Consider the following 19,864-nt stretch of genomic DNA (forward strand, 5'->3'; position numbering starts at 1 on the left):
TGAGCAAAGTTACCAAAGGCAAAGAAAAAACCCGCGGCAAAAAGGGAAAAATCGTAAAACGAGCTGAGGAGCAAGACGACGAATCAACATACAGCTTTGTACTTTGTACAAGGCTGGTACTTGCATAAAGAAAAGGAAACCTTATTTTTAACATCAAGTATGGCAAATTTTGGTTAGACGGCGACTTCATTGTTCGAAATCTGAACGCCAGCGTGAAGCTCCCCTGGTACCAGTCGCTTTCACAAAGGAATTTTGTTCTTTATTTGACGGAGTGGTACCCTTTTTTTCTTCTTTGGGCATGTTTTTTTTTTCTTTTTTTTCCCAAGGACTTTCTTCCACTTTTGATTATTCCACGAGCACAGATTTTTCCATAAACAAAGAGCTTCCACGTGTAAATTTTGTAAAGTGCGCGATGGATGAAAATGACATGAAAATCGAGCCCCAGGGGATTCGACCAGGTCCGAGATTATGACACCTTCCTGATATATTAACTTTTAGTTGAAAATACGTTTTTCTAAATAACCCGTGTGCTTTTAAAGATTCCAGATATTTTTTTTATGGAAACGTTAGGTTGAATGTTTGAATTCAGTTTTTTCAAATAAAATAAAAATCGATTTTTCGGCCTCTGAAGGTGGGAAGTTACCTTAATCGCGAAGCGCACGAGTATTTCATGTAATTTTTGTTTCATATCTCCTAAACTAAATCTCTTACTGACTCTCTATTGTACGTCCTCGGTCCACAATACCCGAAACATTTTTGAATGATTTGGAAAAAAGTGCTTGTTTTCTTTTTTTATTCAGTCATTAATCCTTTGATCATTACATGACAGACAAACCAGGCTTAATTTTCGTCATATTATTTTTGAAATTAATAGGATTTATTCCTCATTCGAAAGAAAGAAAGAATGGGGAACGTAAATTCCATATTACGCTCTTGAAAATATTTATGCATCCTGTTCATAAGAAGATAATAACGTCCTTTGGGGAAAGAGAACGTGCAATTAACATTCAGGTGCGATATTTCTGCTCACTGCCCCATTTTGAAGCGATTAATAATTAATCCCAGGGATACTTGTCCACATTTTTCGCGATTTCAAACATATCTCTGGCTTTCACAATGAATCTTAGATCGCAAATCATTTTTGGGTTTTTAATAAGTTCTTTGTGGAGAAAATCATCTAATCAGAATTTGTAATTAGTTTTTAGAATTACAATAACTTTTTAGCAAGGATTTATTAAAAAAATACTATTCAAAATATGTTTTTGAGCTTCAATGTCCCTTATCAGATTGCAAGAAAGAAACCAAGATTTGATTCATCTTTGCAAGACAAGCGGGAGACTAGTTCGAGTAAGAATCAATAACAAATCGATACAAGCACCAACGATTGATGTTTTGCAGTTGCGCTTTTTACTTATCACAAACGATCGGTGACAACACTGGCGATTGACATCTTTACGCTTGCAGTATTTTAAAAATAATACGAACCGTAAAGGTTTTACACCATCGTTTGCCACTAAAAGCCTATGCTTGGTATTTGGCGCTATCGATCTGCCTCAGAACACCAGCGATTTATAATTAGCGCTTTTCATTGGAGTCTTACGATGGCGTTTGATGCAAAAAAACAACCGATTGAGTTTCAGCACTAACGATTGACCATTTTAAAACGGACACTAAATTGATTTACAATTACGATTTGTTGCTGGCACTAACGATTGAGTTTTAACGCTAGTGATTGATATTTTAGCACTAACGATTGAGTTTTAACGCTTGCGACTGATAACATTGGCACAAATGGCTCCCCATACACTTCGCGAGGTGAAAACACTGGAGCTTCTTTGAGCTATGATTTTGTTTATTTTGCTTTTTTAATCGCTGTTGTTTTTTCCGTTGCTGTTGTTATGTTTTGTTGTTGTAATACTGGTACTTCTTTTTTAACAAGAAACGACACTAAAAAAACACTTCATATGGTATTTCTGAGGCTGATGAAACACATCAAATATCACCTTGATATCAAAACAAGTCGATCCTTTGGTCTGGTATAACTAAAGGTGTCGTTTGGACATCTTGCTGTGTAATGATAAACTCCGCACCCAACCTCAATGTCTGACAATTCTGATCGTTTAGAAACGGATACGGGAAGGGGAAAAACAAAAAAGAGGGGAAATTTTCGCACAATTAAAAGCATTTTGTTTCTCCAGTGCATTATTCGCCCTGTAACGATCCGACACAAGCTGTTAAAGATAAAAAACATCGCGGGAGACGTTGCTAGGAAGTAACTTGCTAAAATGCACTTTGCAGGAGTTCTTGAAAACAAATGTGTCTCAAGTTATTAAAGTAAATCCTTCAAAACAAGGAGAAAGTAAAGACTTTTCCGAAAATCACTCTCATCCCAAGATTCTTTACTAACTGATATTTGTGTTTCTTGAACGAATATCGACTCAGAAAGTCGAAAAAAAGCTGTGAAACGCGTGGGCAGAGAGAAGAAGGTGATTGCTTATGATCAACGTTATATGGTTTAGTCAAACTTCTCGTCGGCATATTTACATTTAAACAAGCTTTTAAAAACTCTATACCGGCGAGGGAATTCTTTTTATTGCGCACACGAACAAAATTAGTTTAATTTCACTGGAAGCCGGAAATTGTTGTTTAGCAGGGTCATAAAAACCTTGAGGAAGTGACGAAGTATGGCCAAATGTCAAGCCGTACGGGTTAGCAGTTTTCCCTTGTCCTTTCGCGCTTAGTCACGGAGCGATAAGACTGATGTCACAACATTTTACTTCTTGGGTATTAAATTGAAGTCAGCGTTGTAATAGGTCATCCTATAACGCAATAGAAGTCAATTTGTGCATAGGTTTTTCTCGATTGTAACTATCACGACTTAATTTTGATTACCAATGAAAGCGCTTAAACTGAATGTTGACTGAGCTTTCAAAAAATTTCACCTTTCATGTTACTCTGAGGACATGAAGTACCCGGTTAGTAAAGAAATAGGCCCTCTGAACTTTAGGCGTGCAAGCGTGACACTCGTGCCAACTATTGTAGGTGCTCGTATCAATATGAAAACATTCTTGGAACGGTTACAGAAACTGTTCACGTTATCATTACATCTTTGTTCATGACGCTAAAGAACCGTTTTTTTCTTTGTTTTCCTGTCGTCTTTATTCTTCTACGTTAAAAATTCACATAAAAACTTGAATAGTGGACACGATGTCTCTTTTTCGCTTCGTCTTACAACGTTCCTTTACCACTGAAAGATGGTGCAGGTCGCGAACAAAAAAAAGACAAAAAGGAAAAGGAACTGGAGGGTGGAAGAGCTCCCCCGTTACGTAAGGCAAACGTTAGTCAGAATTACCGGCAAACAGAAATGTTGTTAGTGACTGGATGCAAATAATTCCTCATTATCATTTGCGCATTAGAATTCATTTTGACATGCATTTTTCTGTTGATCAAGATACTGATAACGCGTCTGATATCAAACCTTATCCAATTGACAGCAATGAGATACAAAAGCCAAGAGATAACAAAGTATAAGAATTTTGTGATAAATATGGTCACAAACCTACCCGAAGTGGCAACTGAAGAACTCCGCCTTCATCCGTATCGTAGACTAACAGTGATTCAGACGACATCGTGTTCCACGCTAAGAGTTTTACGACAGTGATTTGTTTAACAGTAAATCTGGTAGCTGACGACTATGACATCTTTTTCTTTGGGGCAGCAAGTTACCAGTTTTAGAAACAAAACTCAATAAGCCGAGGAAATAGCAGTAATGAAATGTCTAATTTACATTTTAACTTTCGTTCACCGCGGGTGTGCATAAGGAAAGGAAAATTCGAAAGAATTAACCACAAAATTCACGCCAGTTGGCCCACGAATAAACAAGCAGGCTGCACTGCTAAAACTCTTGATAAGCGATTGATGAGCAAACCGGGCGGCTTACGAATTGATATCCTCTGTAAAACGTACCTGTCATACTAGTACCAAGACAACGATATTACAGAGAAACAATTTTTCCTCGAGCACATCTTTACGCTTTGCTCATACCCCAAAAAACATTGCAAAGCATACAAAGAAGAAGTCCGTTAATTGTGATTAACAAACACTGAGAGAAGATGGTAACAACATACCGAATGCAAAAATAGCACACAGAACTGAACTTCAATTTTAGTGACTATATATCATTTCTACCTGTCAACTTTCTCCTCCACTCCCATTCAACGATTTTAAGATGTCAGGGTTACGAGAACAAAACGACCCCAGAGGGAAAGCAAAACAGATCACAGTTCATTGTTTAAACGCCGTATGACACTTGTCGGTTCACAGCCGAAACTTAAATAAACGGTTTCTTAAGTTTCCTTTGTAGCTAAACGAGCCGTACACGAGGCGGAATATAAACAAGAAACAACAAATTAATTTCGTAGTAATTCCTAAAAATTCCTAATTTATGAGTTTTATAAACAATATGCAATTGCTAATTAACAACAAAGAACACCGAGAAAGATTGTTTTGTAATAATGATATGGAAGCTCAGGTGTCTCGGCTTCTTCGCCCAGTTCCAAGCTCCTATATCGGGAGCCCTCTAGCTCCAACAGGGACGAGACCTGGATGCTTCATCACAATTTTCTTTCATACTGCTTTTTCCGAATTTACGTACTGATCCTTCTATAAGGAGGGCCACCTTATTACATTTTACTCCTTCTATATAAAATGGCTCCAACGCAGAAACGAGACTTTTAAGCAGAGGTGACTTGGCATGAGGGCGAGAAACAACGTTTGGCGCTTTAGAGCTTAGAATAAATTAAAGAGTTAACTTGAAAACGGATAAATCATGATAAAGTCACCGTACATGTTGCAAACAGTTAACGCTGTCTCCATACACAACCAAAAACCATGTTTTCCGCCGATTAACTAAACATACTGTACATGAACGTGTTTGAAAGCACGGTGCTTAATTGTAAATGGCACCATTTGACGAAGACTACTTACTGTTGTTGCCGAGAGACATTCGCCAACTGATAATATTTATACCAGTGGGTGTGAAGAATAAAAACAAACGAATTTCGACGCATAAGAGCACGAGCCCAAGAAAAATGACTGATTACATAAAATTGTTGTTGGACAATAGCGGTGGAAAGTGACTCGTTAACAAGAATTCAACAACAAAAGTTCTTTTGCTTATTTAGATTAATACAAACGGTAAACACAGTTCAGCCACTGAAAGTAGCTTTTCGGTTTTTTCACTTGTGTTGCAGGGAGCTTCACCAAGCCAATATCATTTATCCGATAAATCGATTTGTTACTTTCTTTAACCACACCTCGATTCAACTCGTAAATAGCATATATTAGAATGGTTCATGCTTGTTCTTTCTGCGTCTCTTGGAACTCGTTTCTAAGAAATGATAACTTTAGAATAACTTTTGAATCAAATACAATGAAGGTCGCAAAATGAGCGGCTACCTTTCTGGCGATGTACATGTTGACAGTGGTAAATCCTTGGTATAGTCTCAAGTTGATGAAGATGAAGATGATGATGATGATGATGATAACGGTGGGTTTACGTTGGAAAGTATATTGCAGTTAAGCTCGTCCTGACCTACATCCATGCAAAAATGTTGAAGAAAACACCGCTGAGTCTCATTATTCATGACCTATTGACAATTGTTGCAGGATATCATATCAGTACACGTTTCAACTGAGAGCGAACATTAAAGTGGATTGGTTGGTGATAAGTTCAGTTACCTGTCTCTTAGTAAAAAAAAAAAAAAAAAAAAAAAAAACGCTTTAAAAAATTAATTACAGCAATTGCGATCCTTCACTATAAACAGTTTCATTTTCGAAACGAATGGGATCAATAAAGCTCTGCAATAAAATCCACTGTTAATTGTTGAGTTAAAGGGATATTGTGATACGAAAGTGAAGGGAGAACTGCATGCAGTGCTATCGTCATGGGACTGACATCATAAAAAAGTAGAATCGTAAATAAATTTAGAAACAATGGTACGAATTTCACAAGACGAACTCGAACATTTTGCCCCCCCCCCCCCCAAAAAAAAATGATACATCTACAAATCCCCTAATTTGATTGGCTAGAAGAGATGCAGTTTTCAGGCAACAAAATGCCTAAGAAAGTTCATTCACAATCAAAGCAAATAAAGTGACAACACTGTTTGGTAGCACTTTGAACTTCTTCGCAGCTTAAAAAAATGAAAAAAAAAAAAAAAAAAAGATTTAGAAATTTGCAGTTTTGATTGAACATGGTTGTTTTGAACGAACAATATACTATGCAAGGTTTGATTAATTTTTTCTGGGTGAGGGATTCCCGCACTCTGTCAAGGCATCGGGGCATTGTGAAAATCTTTATCAATTATTTTTCATGTGCAGTATCAATAGGTGATCACGCGATTCCTCTCGTGAACTTATCAATATTTTCAAAGACTTAAATTCACACTCGCCCTATGGGATCATGCAATTTTGATGCTCGTTTAAAAAAATATGTTTGGTCTTCATTTACTGAAAGTTGTACCCGAAATAATTTGCTTACCTATACAAATTATTCAAAGTGCACAACAGTGACGTCAGTCCTTCACAGTTATCATTAACGATTTATCATTAATAGATTTGAGGTTTGGTCAGTAACAGTTCTTCGTTGTTACAATAGCCTGCAAATCGACACAGTACGACGCGAATCTACTTAAACTGGATTTCCATACTAAAGTTTCGATTTATATACAGACTGAGATTGCGTAACCAAAATTCACTTCTTGACTCTTTTGTATGTTTTCTTTTTTTCAGGCTTTAAAACACTGATTGTTTACCCAGCGTATAACCAATTTTACTCTATCAGAACAAGTGATATTGATCGAATTCACCTTGGTCATTCGTTTGGTATTGAAATTAAAATAATTCAACAATTTTTCTAGTCACAAAGTTAAATTAGGTAATTTGATTCTGCCAGCATATCCGGTGTAGATTCGCTAAAAATAAAAAATATCATTGAAGGTGGATCGTAAACTGAGCTGCAGCGGCTCAACATCTTCGACAAGGTCTCCAAAAATAAAGAAATATTCAATTGAGTTAAAGCGAATATATCTAAGTTGCTGATATAAAAGGAGATTTGTTGTTAATAAGCTTTGACCTAAGTGCTTTCTCAGTGTTCACGGGAGATTATTTTGGCGTGCTCTATTCATAATTGTACATTCGGTACTTAGGAAGCTGGGTAATTCAGATGTTTGTAGCTTCCAAGGAAATTGTTCACAGACAAAAAGTAACAAACGTAAAATATCTCAGTTACAAGTAAACAGACGAAACACAACACTGACCTGAAGTACATTTTCCGTTAACGTCCGCTTGAATATTCTAACTGACATTCTCTTTGATGAAGAACGCGTGAAGCCATAAGGAAACACGGAGAATCAATATTCACACGTCAACACTAATGACCAGTGTTTCATGATATTGAATATTCCCCTCTTCTTCTCGTAGTTGGAAAGCGATTTAAATCATTAATAATTGAGACAAAGCCATAATGAGGCTCCTCTCGCCAATGGCAAGTAACACACGTCCATTAGCTCACATCTGGAGTGAATAGGCAAGGATAGAAGCATAACTGGATTTCACCATTAACAATGTGAAATCGCAGCGGTGTGACACATAAATTAGCACCTTAAAAGATAAAGATACTTGAATACACGACACGTTTTATTTGGGCTACTATCTAAACTTAATGGTTCAGATCAGTCAGGCTACAGCTTAAGGTGGTCGAATGCCCAAAAGTACCAAGATTTTATCGTTGTGTGTTATACTTCCACCAAATTAAGGTGTCTTTGGTTGCCAACAGATTTGTTATCAAAAGTAATTCCCAATCCTCATAAACTATAACAGAGGGAGCAACAAGCGGTGTCCCACACCAATATTCTCTGAAAAGTGAGGCTCTATCAACTGTATCATCAACAAAGCTTACCCCAGCACTAAATGAAAAAACATCCATTAATCGAGGAAAGAAATTTTTTCGGAAGCGAAGCACATTTCTTAAAGGGCTGCCCTTTCACCTGAGTTTGATAGGCGTTCTAGCTCGTTCGTGACACGTAAACAACTTGGTATCGCGTTTTGCTACAAACAAAATCCTTTAAAACAATCTGAGCTATAAATTGTTCCAAGAGGTTTAAGTAATAGAATTATTTCCGTATAAGTTATGTTGTGTTTTGCTTATGTCAACATAGGAGGAAGTAGCAAGCGTTTTTAGTAACATGTGGTAAAAGGAAAATCCTTGACAATCCCATTATTTTCAACTCCAAATTACGCGATATAAAAATAAGGCCTACGTTTTCGCAAGAATAAATATCCAATGTGCTGATAATTGAGAGCTACAGCTACACGTAGACTTCGATCAAAGATGAAAACTGAACAATATCGAAGATCCCAATATGAATTAAAACAATTCCACAAAATAATAACACAGCAAACCACCCTTTACAACAAATCAGCAATTATCAAAGCCTTAGGAAACGTGTACTATTGATATCTTAAGACTGAACTAGACCTTCAACCAGGTTCACAAACCCATCTGGCAAATCTTTGGCCTTCGGCGTCAAGCTACTTTCGCGTTGACTACTTATGATAAATTTGATTATAAAGCGCAAAATTGAATTAATTTAATCCAAAAGAAAAAAGGCTAAATGCAACATCCCTTTGCTTTTCTCACAAAAGATGACATTGAGTCATTCTCTATGAGCTTACATGACAACACTCAAATCCCAAGCCTGGAAGATTAGATGGTAAAGTTCAATGATCTAAGGTTTTTAAAGATCCCATATAAAGCCCGTTTTCTATAGTTCATCAATCAAACGTAAAACAACTGCTAAGCTTTCGAATACTTAGAAAGTTAATATTTTCGACAGCTGTTCGCAACATCGATATTGAAAATGACAGCGAAGCGAGGTACAATATTCGACGGAAACGAAGCTCGCCAAAACCGCTGACATCAGTGAAATAGTCATGTGATCTCTGTGACACTCTTACTATGACCAGGCTTATTTTAAGATAATTCAACTTCCGCTTCACCTTTTGTCCATGCACGACTGCCAAATCGAATAATTGCTTCGCTGTCGAGTCTGATACAGACAGATTGTCCACATTAAAGAGTATTCTGATTTCATCTTTGGATATAGTGCTGACCATTCGATCACACACTCAAGGAAAAATGTATTCTGTTGAGGAAAACGCGATTTTTCAAGGTTGTAGTTCACTTTTGATATCTTTGGATAAAAATTTTGTCATGGATGGGAGGTCAAGAAATTTATACTGTCTGCTGTCAGATTCTCTTTCGCTTAAATGTCATTCAACCAACTAAAACCAAACAACGATTACCGCCCATGTATACCATTGGTTTTAAACGGCGCAAACATTAAAAAAAAGTCTCTTATAAACTCGAAAATATCGGTAGAAGTTGACTCTTACCTAATACTGATAGGCGATTGATCCACTGCACATAACAAGCACTTAGAGTTAAACAGTATGGCCACCGATGATAACCATATGAACAAACCACTCGCTCACTTCGTCAAGCTCGAGAGAGAACAGTCGTAGTTGGCCTAATTTCCCAGTTTACAATCATCTAATACGAGATCTCCAAATTTCGCGACCAAACGATAGGGTAAAAACTCCCTTTAAGTGGTCAGCAAATACAATAACTATTATCACCAAATTTTTCAACAAACAGCGACTTCCCAATTCTTCCTGCAATGCGACTTTAACTCGACCACTGACTCACCTTGTATTCATCGATCTGTTCCAGTTTCATCTTGAGGCTTTTCATATTTAAGTCACTGACATTAATCCTAGTCTTGTTTCTTCTTGACAATTAAGAGATAAACCAGGTTTGAAGTGTGAGTAAATTCGCACAAAAGCAAATCGGCCTTTCACATTCAATCACAGCTTCATCTGAGATAAGAGTTGTTATTTGAAGTCACAAGAGTGAAAGGCAGACTGAGGAAATAACACGAACTTAAAACAGCTTCGTATCAGCTTCCACGGAAATGGCGCACATACCACCAAACGGACGAAAGGTCGTTGTGGATGTCAAACCACATGCAAAGTAATACGCATTCCTCGACACAAAAGAGCAAGCTAACCCTTAAATGCAATCCCACAATTATTCTCACACAATCCTTAAACAAAAAGCGAGCATGATAGGATTCAATAACACCTCATTTGCTGCACAATTAGTTAATCATCCAAAGAGATAGAAACGATATCAAATGAAATTTCGGAGCGATAAACTTCACAAATGACAAGCAGAACTTTTAAAGTATGCTAATTCGTTATTTACAAATGATATATTGACTTACTAATATACTGACGATGTGATACAGGAACAATATATGAATATTATTCAATGATGCCTTCATGTCACACCCTTAGAGTACGCTGCCACTTTTTAATAAACTTGGATTATCTTTATTATTTTCGTGTCTTCGTTTCAATAAAAACGTGTTCTGCATTGTCCATATTTCTTTTGTCTTACATATTTCACAATTTTATTACTTTTCGTGCACTTAAAGTCAATCAAGACTTTTCGTTTAATCACGACTGCCAGTATGGGCTTTGACCGAAAGTTCTTAAGCAATACTTTGAAAATTTGAAGGAGACGCTGACGAAATGGTTATTACGACAGACTCGTAGATTAATAGATGTGTTATCAGGCCTTCACAGGGTGTCATGGGTTCTGTTTTAGGGTAAGATGCACTACTTTCGAAATGTCCCTCTCTACCCGGTAACATAATGCAAAATGAACTACCACCAAACTGTTTGGAAATGTATGAATTGCTAGGACCGCGTTACCTTCAATGGCCCGTATACCATCTTGGAACCTGGAGAAGTAGCAACATTCCTAGTCGCTTCGTGCAAACGAATCTGGGATAAGCCCAGGCAATATGAGCCATAAACAGGTTCATGTACTTGATCCAACTGTTCAGATATACACCCTAAGAAGCTAAATTCCACTATCTGTAGAGCAATTTGCTTCACAGAAATTTTAGCAGAGGTTGGCATCTTTGGTTTATTTGTAAGCCCTAACTGAAGACATAAGCTGTTGAAATTTTGGTAAATTCTGTTCGCCAATTAGCTGTTTTTACAAACAGTCGCCATGGCACAGAGAAGGCTATCACATGCCGAAATGACAATGGTCTACGCAAATTTTATCAGTAGGACATCGTACTCGTTGAAGACTTAGGTCCTTTAACAGAGTCAAAAATCACTCTCTCCTGCATGAAACACACAAGACTCGCTACGAAACTACTGAGAGCGTTCCTAGAGAGAATTTCGAGGATCAACAAAAGGAGCAATAAAAAAATCTCCTCTTCTTTTGCCCATCTAGAATGGTACATGCAAAAAGAACGCCTATAAAATTCCTCTCCTTCATAATCTTGAAACAAACATAGAAAAACCTACACCAATTATAAGCAAGTTTACAAATAATGTTGATTCTTTGAAATAAGCATTGGAACAACAATTTTTTAAAGGACTTCTGTGATGACCCGTAGACAAAATGATACAGTTATCGAAAGAGCTAGGAGACTATTCGTTTTTCACCGCCTGTGGGAGGCAGGATTTTTGGGTAGGGGTTATATGATTTTTAGTGGGGACGGAGGTTGAAATCAGCTATCAGTCGTTGCCAATAGGGTAAAAAGCGAGTACTATAGAAAATCAATTGTCAATGAGCGGGAAATCACAAGAATGTTACAGATCCTTTGAAGGAAGGGGGGGGGGAATCAGGTAAATCCCCCCCCCTCACCTCCCAAGGTGATAAACTGTAACTGAGTAAAAAGTGCAAAGTTAACCACAAAAGTGTACTCTTCAAAATAATTAATTCAATTGAACTTTTAGATTTAAAACCTAAATTTCAGTTTGAGATGAGATGACTCTTAAATGAAGTTCAATTCAAAAGCGAGGATCTGGGAGAAAAACGAAACATTTCATATTGCGTGAGAGCCTCCTTAGTCTCCTACAGAGACTTAAACAATACACGGTAGTTTTTCAATAAAGAACCATCAAGACAAAGTGAAAATCATTATTTCCTTGGAGAGAGAGAGATATAGGTAGTGCTTGTGAACACCATAGGGTGCTTAAAATACTTCTACGGAATAAATCAGGTTTCATAAATTGCTACTGTAGGCTATCGACTATGTGGATTAAAAGGAAAAACATGACGCAAATTGATTTACAAAAAAGTATGTCTGATAATGTGCCACTGCAATAAATGTCTTCCTAATAAGCGTTCCTCAATAATGAAATCGCCTTGAAATAACCCTTTCCCTCTAAAATTAACATCGATAATGCACCCTCCAGTTTGAGGGTAAGACTCTTTGGACTTAATCAAAATGACCGGCTCTTTTCTGAAGTCTTTTAAAAGGAGACTCCCACTGGAAATCGTCATTTATCTGCCAGGAATGATCAAATTTCTCTCTAAAAAATAAACATTTCCTATCTTATAAATTACACCCGTTTATGTCTTTCTTGTCAGCCTCACTTTTAAATACACATAGGACCCTACCAAGGAAATCGACATGTCTCGTTTCAAAAGTGACCTTATCAAATAGATGACCCCGTTTCTGATTGTCTCTCTGTTATAAAACAGTATCCAATAACTTTCCTTCCGGCTCGGCTTACAAATGTCTTTCTCTTTTACATATCCCGCTATCGTAGATGACTATCAAACCTTTCCCCCGACACCCGGCACTCCTCCCAAAAAAATCTCTGTACCTTCAATTTTCTTCTCTAATTTTTATAAGACAATGTATTTGGGAGACGCTCATCTATGATATTCTTCTCATGATGAAATTGCATTTCACTTCAGCAACCGATAAGTAATTTTCTTAAATTAACCGCACCGCATTACGAAGATCTTACAAGATAAAAGGTGAAGAGTCACGCAAAGTAATTAAGACTTCGTTTTTCACTTGTCGTGTAGCGCTCACACGCCACATGATTTCTTATATCACACATACATCAAAAACCTTTTACCTCAAGTTTTCTAACCCAATACGCTATTCATTCATGTATGTGGTACAAACAGTAAAATTCACGATCGCGAAGATTCCATAAAAGGAAACAGCAGACATCATCAGTGTTTCAAAATCCAAACTGGTTCATTGGTTTGCAGAGATAAGAAGATCATAACTTTAAGACTGACAAAGTGCAAGTACAATTTGAAAAGAATAAACGATTGATTTCCTGTTTAAGCAGGAACACATTTGTTCCAATTTGCTGTTCACTTGGATTTGAGCTTTCAAACTTCTGATAAATTGTGACTGCATTGGTCTCGCAATCTTTCTTCCCAAAGAGCGAACGACGGCCGCGGTTGCAAATGAACATCGAGCTGAAAATTGTTTAGGTTATTTTGATGACGAGAAATTCAATCGCTAACGATTATGCATGGAGGGTTATCGGATGATACTTGTAAACAGAAACTAAGGAAAAACAACATATTTCGAACTCCCGAGGCAATTGATCGCCAATCTATGACGCTACTTGTCAAGGGAAAGTTCCCTTAGAAGCGAAAGTTCGTTCTTAAAACGAATGTGTAAAATCCAATTGAAAACAAATCATCGAAGCGTGAATAATTATTTGCCGTGTTATTTAGTAACGAGCGCCAGGATACAAACTCAGATGAGAAGTAGAACAGACATCAGAAGCGACAAGTATTTACCAAAATAAACAGTACTACAAAAGCGCTTATTAGCACAAGGTTTAGTTTTACACGGTAAAAGCGCGTTCCAAGGCTTACCTGTGTGTTATGAGAGAATAAGACCATCTTAAATCGAATCACTTCTTTAAAGCAGTACGTTAAGCACCGTAACGTTTGTTTTCACCGCAGAAACTAGTGACTCAAGTCTTAACGATTTCAAACCAGCCGCGAAAGGTCAGTCAACAAGTTGGCAGCGCTGACGAGCGCGGAATTTTAACTTCGCATTCCATCACATAAATAACACTAAACACTTGATAGAAAAGAGTGCCAGTATTGTGACAAGTAACATGTTTGTAGTCTGTACGTGAATACTATTAACGGTTTGCTAGTTTTAAAATTACATTTTACGATCGACTTGCAACCTGCGTGACTGTTAAGTTTTCATTCAAGATCTGTTTACGCGTAAAATTGTCTGTCCAAACACCAAAGCAGTGCTCTGTGTACATGTTACGATTTTGACGGGACACAGCTGCATTATTCAACTCTAAATATATCATCATTACCTTCAAATCTGGTCTCCACGTGCAGTTAAACAACTCGGCCAAAGCTTCTTTTTTCTGTGACATGCTGTCTAACACGAATCCACGAGTGCCCTGAGTATTAAAAAATAACGACAGCTATCAGATATCGGCAAACTTCGTTAGTTTAGGACAAGTTTTCCGAGTTACTTTACGCCTCAATTACCAGTTTCCACAATATTTATGGCCCTACGCATCGTTTGAATAAATTATTCTTTAACAAAAGCAGCTGGATAATGACTCCGTACGAGCTAAGTGCTCTAATTGTGTCCTTTGTGCTCATCTGCTCAGCGGTTGACGTCACAAACTATTTTCACCGAGTTCGCTATGGAAATTGTCGAGCAGTTTCTAAATTACTGTTGATTATTCATCTAGGTTTTTTTTTTTTTTTTTTTTTTTTTTTTAACTTTGAAAACACGTTTGAGAATAAATTTAAATCCGGATGTTTGCGAAATTTTACAAAATAGTCGTAGGACAAACCACAAATCTTAGCTCTGCGTTTGGTCTCACCGGTGACTGGATTTAGATTGGCAATTAACGACCAGATAGTTTTTGTCGCCTCTCAATTATGATGACCATTTGTTTTTATCGTCTAAATTACGGGAGTTGTTGATTTTACTGCTTCATTATTTTTTAAATATTTAATGCATATCCGATTGTTATCAATGGTTCTGTAGACAACACCAATTTTTTCTTTTTATTTCTTTTTAAAAAATTTCCGGATTTGAGTTGATATCGAGAATAAATAACAAAAAAAACCTGCTTCGAATTGATAATAATAATGAATGAATAAATCTATACATAATCCAACAAGCTGAGTCATCTGAGAAACATTTTAACCAAATTTTTCTCGATAAGTTGTCTTTACAGACTTAAGAACAAAAATATTGGGCAGAGTTCTTCCAAGCAATATTTTTTCATATCGGTCACATACAGCGTTTCTTAGCCTATGTTCTGTAAATAATTAGGAGCTAAATCGTGATTATTGAGCCTGAGTTTTCAAGATTGCTACGTATGGAAATCCGCGAGATAATCTTCTCAATCCTCGTCCAACCGTGTTTACTTTTATTAACCTTTGCCTGTCAGAACCTCTCGGATTTGATGATTAACTGTTCTATTTAATTTCCCAACAAATTGCGTCAATTTTCAACGACCCCAAGACGACTCAAATTAAAGCGAGATGTACCTCTTTCGAATAGGCCTCTGGTATAAGAAGCAGATTGAAATGCAAGATAACGTAAACTGGCCTACTAAGAGGCTTTTTTACTGCCTCCCTTCTCCAGGCCGGAAAACGCAAGCTAAGTTGGAGAAGTGGGAAGACTTTTAGTGAAAGAGAGGGAGAAATTTATCTGGGGACCAACGTCTATGCGAACACACTTCCAGGATTGTTTGATAACGATCTGCGACGACGGAGCTATGGAATTTTCGAGTTCTCGTAGATCGTGGTTTGCCTTGTACGATTTTTAGAAAAGACTGAGATAAGACTCCAATAAAAGGGAAAAAAAAGAAAAGAAAGAAAAAAGGAAACAGCTTCGACCAATAAAATTAACAGCAGCAGGTGTTATCCTCCATAGAATGATCCGTTAATTAAAACACGAGAGACTGTGAATGATACAAGCAAAGCTTAAAAAAATATGTAATCGAAGCACTAATCTGGTATTTGTTCAGCTCTGAAAGGGTTAAGTTCTTTATCAAGAAGGTCCTCAATAAAGAGGAAAGTTCCCGAAACATCTTGCAACTAAATGCGATCAATAAAACTATCTGGCACAACATTCATTACTTTCACTAGCATTTTGTAGAGCATTTTGTATGTAACTCACTCTGAAAACTTGGGAAATGTTTAGGAGGCAATTAAAAAGACACCGACAGCCCTAAAAAATCGAGCAGAAGCGAAACAGAATGCAGTGAGGGTACACAGCTTCTTCCAAAGGAATTATCATTTCGCTCAGTCAGGTATAACGTAAAAATGGATTTCTGTAATTTTCACCGACCACTGTCAGTTAAAGGATCAGGACGGTGCCCCCTTAATTTTTTCTGCTGCTATTGTGCGACTAATTCCAACTTTATGGATCACAAGCAGTGTAAAAAGAGGCCGAGAGGGGAGAAAGAATTTGGGGATTGGAGACCAGAGGCGGAGGAAAATGATATTTAATTCAAGTGACAAAGTACATTGTTCAAAGAAGCAGCAGCGATGCAAAAAATCTCTCATCGTTATTATTTATGCCATGTATATAGTCTGCTTTAGAGAGGTGTTCCTACCTCTTGTTCGAATTCGCGCTAGCCAAGTACAATTTGCAACTGTATGAAAACAGGGACATGATAGCTTTGCCCACAAAATCAGTCTAAGAATACCAAATGACTGCTGTATCAGAGGCACCGGGTTCGCCATGTAGAAGATAGAACTGAGATAATTTGTTCCTTTCAGTTTGACCCTGCCTAAAATATATCCACTATAGAATGTTTTGATTGACGAAACGTGAGCCGTAAAAACACGTTCATTTTCTATCATGATCTCCCCAGCATTTTAGGCACTTCACATTGGCTCATCGTAAAAAAGCGCACAGTTAAAGAGAACTCAGCCGGGCATGGACATGCGGTTTTTGTATCCTTGTTAAGTGGGAATTCGGTATTATCTTCTAAGCACCATAATCAGTGATGATATGAATAACGGTAAAGAGTGCCGCGGCATTTCAGCGCGCAGTTACTCCAACATCACTATTAACAAATCCAATAAGTCATAACACAGAAGCTGCACGGTTGAAACGGTGAGACGACTAATTCCAGGGAAATATTGAATTTGGCACTCACCTTGAACAATATCTCAAACAAATTCTGTTTCCAAATTACTGCTTAAAACAGCTTCACTTCTCACTTTGGACCAGAAAAAGCCAATGTAAGTCTCGTTTAAAAGTGTTTCAGAAATGCTCAGTGGTTAGATGTGAATGACATTGAACCCGGTCAAATCCTTGTCATTCGATTGGCGAGTCTATCACTTATCTTTAACTAAGAGGCCATGAAGGAGCAAGCATTTTGCGAACCAAGTGGAGTAAATACTGGCGGTGTCGCTTTAGCTATCAACTCGAAATATGAAAATATTTTTGTTTCTACTAAATCCTATCTAACCACAACGTACGGGCTTGGTTTTCAAAAGGGTAAATATCTCGAGCAAAGCAGATGTTTTTTGCTGCGCCACGAGCATTCCATTCTAACTAATTGATAAATTAAAAAATTCATAATGAGCTTTACACACATTCTGTTTAGTATTTTGTAAAATTTTCACCATTTGAAATTCGTAAAATATCGTATCCAAATTTATAATTGCAAGGTACCCAGCGTGGGAGTGACACAGGCTACGCGTTTTATTTCCTTTGTTCATTGCTGCGCGAGAAAATTAAAACAACCAGGCGTTGAACAGCGGTTGATGTTCCCAAAACAATCATGGCTTTGCTTGCCTAAAGAGTTTACTGTTTGAGTCCAAGTACACGAACAATGGTAAGCCAATACATAGCTGGGGGTCCTGCTTCTTGTGCCTTTCCTTCATTCAGAATTTAAAGGAGCGCTAACTACGAATAAACTAAGAAAGGAATGCTGTGATCGTGTCTTCTTTCCGTCACTCATGTAGAACTGAGATAAAATGTCAGAGAATGGAGGCACGAACATGTAAATAGCGTATCCAAATGGTAAAGGAGACAGTTCTGATTGTTTAAGAACATTAAATTTTAACTGGTTAATGCCCTTTATTGTTAGATTTGGTATTCGCAGTGGTCGCTGGTCTCTGCTAAACACAAGCAAGTTTTGTTTCAAAGGTTAGTCTCGATTTATTGCATACTTTTAGGTGTTATGCCATTTTAAAAATAGAACACTAAGATATAATAAAGATATTTAAATTAGTTATAAAAAATAGATTACAGCAAATGTCGTGTTTACGATGAAATATGACTGACTCCCCAACAAAACGAACTTTTTTAAAAAAGAATGATTAAACATTGCTTTCTCGTAGTAAACAATGTTTGTCATTAAAAAAAAAGGCACAGTAGTTAAGAGCAATAAATGATGGGAAATGAATCTTATAAAGATAAGGCAGACAAACATCTCTGTAAATGATGTTTTACTTCATCTTCTGTAGTCTCTGACATTGGACAGGTGATTGGAACCGAAACAATAAACCACTTGCGGAATTGATATCGAAGTAAATTCAAGTTGTATTACAGTCGAACTTCTCCACAACGACCACCCCACGAAGGGATCAATGAGAAGTGCCCTTTAAAGGGGATACGGGGACGGTCACAGAAGTACACCTGCTATTTGTAATAATATTAGCCTCCAACATATATTTACGTAATACAATCAAAATATAACAATGATGGAAAACCAGCAATTATGTCTAGAAGTAAATTTTCACCCAAACAAAGGTGTCGTCAATGTATCAATTTGCATAATTAGTTCTCGCATTCCTGATAGAAGATAACTTCACATCTTTGAAGCAAAATAGCGCCAGAAGGGGTCAACTGCTTGAATTGAGCAAGTTGTCACACAGTTGGGGAGGGGGGTGGTACATTGTGTTCAACAAAAGTAAGAGAAGATTCAGCTCTTTAGCGATCTTTACTTCTCCAGCCTGAAAGGGAATTGGCCTTCCTTTGAATCTCGCGGACTACGATGATCAATGAGTATTTATTTCAGGCACGTTCTTTAAATTTGTTCAAATGCTTCAATAGCTTTTACCTAACTGATTTTTTGTTGTCGTTGTTATTGTTGTTACACTGCTTTGTTTCAGTTTCATCCCATCATGACCTGAACTCTGATCGATCCCCTCATAGGACAGAGGACCTTAACATGGAAGGAATTTCGAGACAGACCATTTCATTATGTATCCATCTTTTACCATTTTCATTTCCCGGCAACGATATCAATCCGTCCTCAAAACTTTGTTTAGTGAAATAAATTGCACGTAATCTCATGTTTCAGATTTGCTTTTCTCACTAACGTTGCTGGATATTAGAGAGTTTTATGAGGATTATACTTACTGAGTTTTTTTCGGTTCCTGCTACTTAAGTCTGAATCACGCTTCAAAACTTAACATAATACACAGTTACGCTTCGAAAATGTTTTGCAAGTAAATTTAAGAGCCTATATGAATACAGATCAGATCTCCTTTCAAAAACACGTTCATCACTTAATGTGCACTGTTCCAATTTTTTCATAGTTGAAATTTAGCTTCTGCAAAGTCACACATTTGTAGCTGGCCAGTAAGCAGACCTATGCATTTAGTCAGAACTCGTGTTTAAGCCAGCGAAACTTACCGTAAGAAAAAAAAAACAAAACGTGAAATTTCGTTGCCTTGGACGAATAGAACTGGGGAAAGTGGCATGTAACAAAGCAAAACATACTAAATCTGGTAAGCCGAATGTCTTATTATTACTATGGCGTATTTCGGGTTACAACTGCACCCGGATGTGGCAACTGGTATTCCTCCATTGCAGGTAACAGCCCCGATTTCTCAGGTGCAATCTTTAGTTCTGGGTAGAGAGAGAGAGAGAGAGGCATTGTGGGAGTGAAGTGTTCTGGTCAAGAAAACAACTCACGGTGACCTGGCCAGGGCTTC

General features: G+C 37.3%; 1 protein-coding gene across 11 annotated transcripts in view; it reads right to left on the minus strand.

Annotated features, from left to right (window-relative positions):
* Positions 1 to 17,338, minus strand: part of LOC113684397 (voltage-gated inwardly rectifying potassium channel KCNH6) — a 34,301-nt gene extending 16,963 nt beyond the window's left edge. Inside the window, exons 1-3 of one of the 11 annotated variants that reach the window (XM_089191911.1) lie at positions 14,429 to 14,539; positions 14,248 to 14,337; positions 5,458 to 5,593 (exon numbers count right to left, since the gene is read on the minus strand). In XM_089191911.1, coding sequence (XP_089048037.1) covers positions 5,458 to 5,475 — 18 coding nt within the window. In that variant the 5' untranslated portion in view covers positions 5,476 to 5,593; positions 14,248 to 14,337; positions 14,429 to 14,539. The other 10 variants (XM_089191908.1, XM_089191906.1, XM_089191910.1 and 7 more) reach the window with 10 other exon arrangements.
* Positions 17,339 to 19,864: the final 2,526 nt, after the last annotated feature.

This window comes from Pocillopora damicornis, chromosome 13 (genome assembly GCF_964200805.1).
Source record: "Pocillopora damicornis chromosome 13, jaPocDami1.2, whole genome shotgun sequence".
In the NCBI taxonomy this organism is placed as follows: domain Eukaryota; kingdom Metazoa; phylum Cnidaria; class Anthozoa; order Scleractinia; family Pocilloporidae; genus Pocillopora; species Pocillopora damicornis.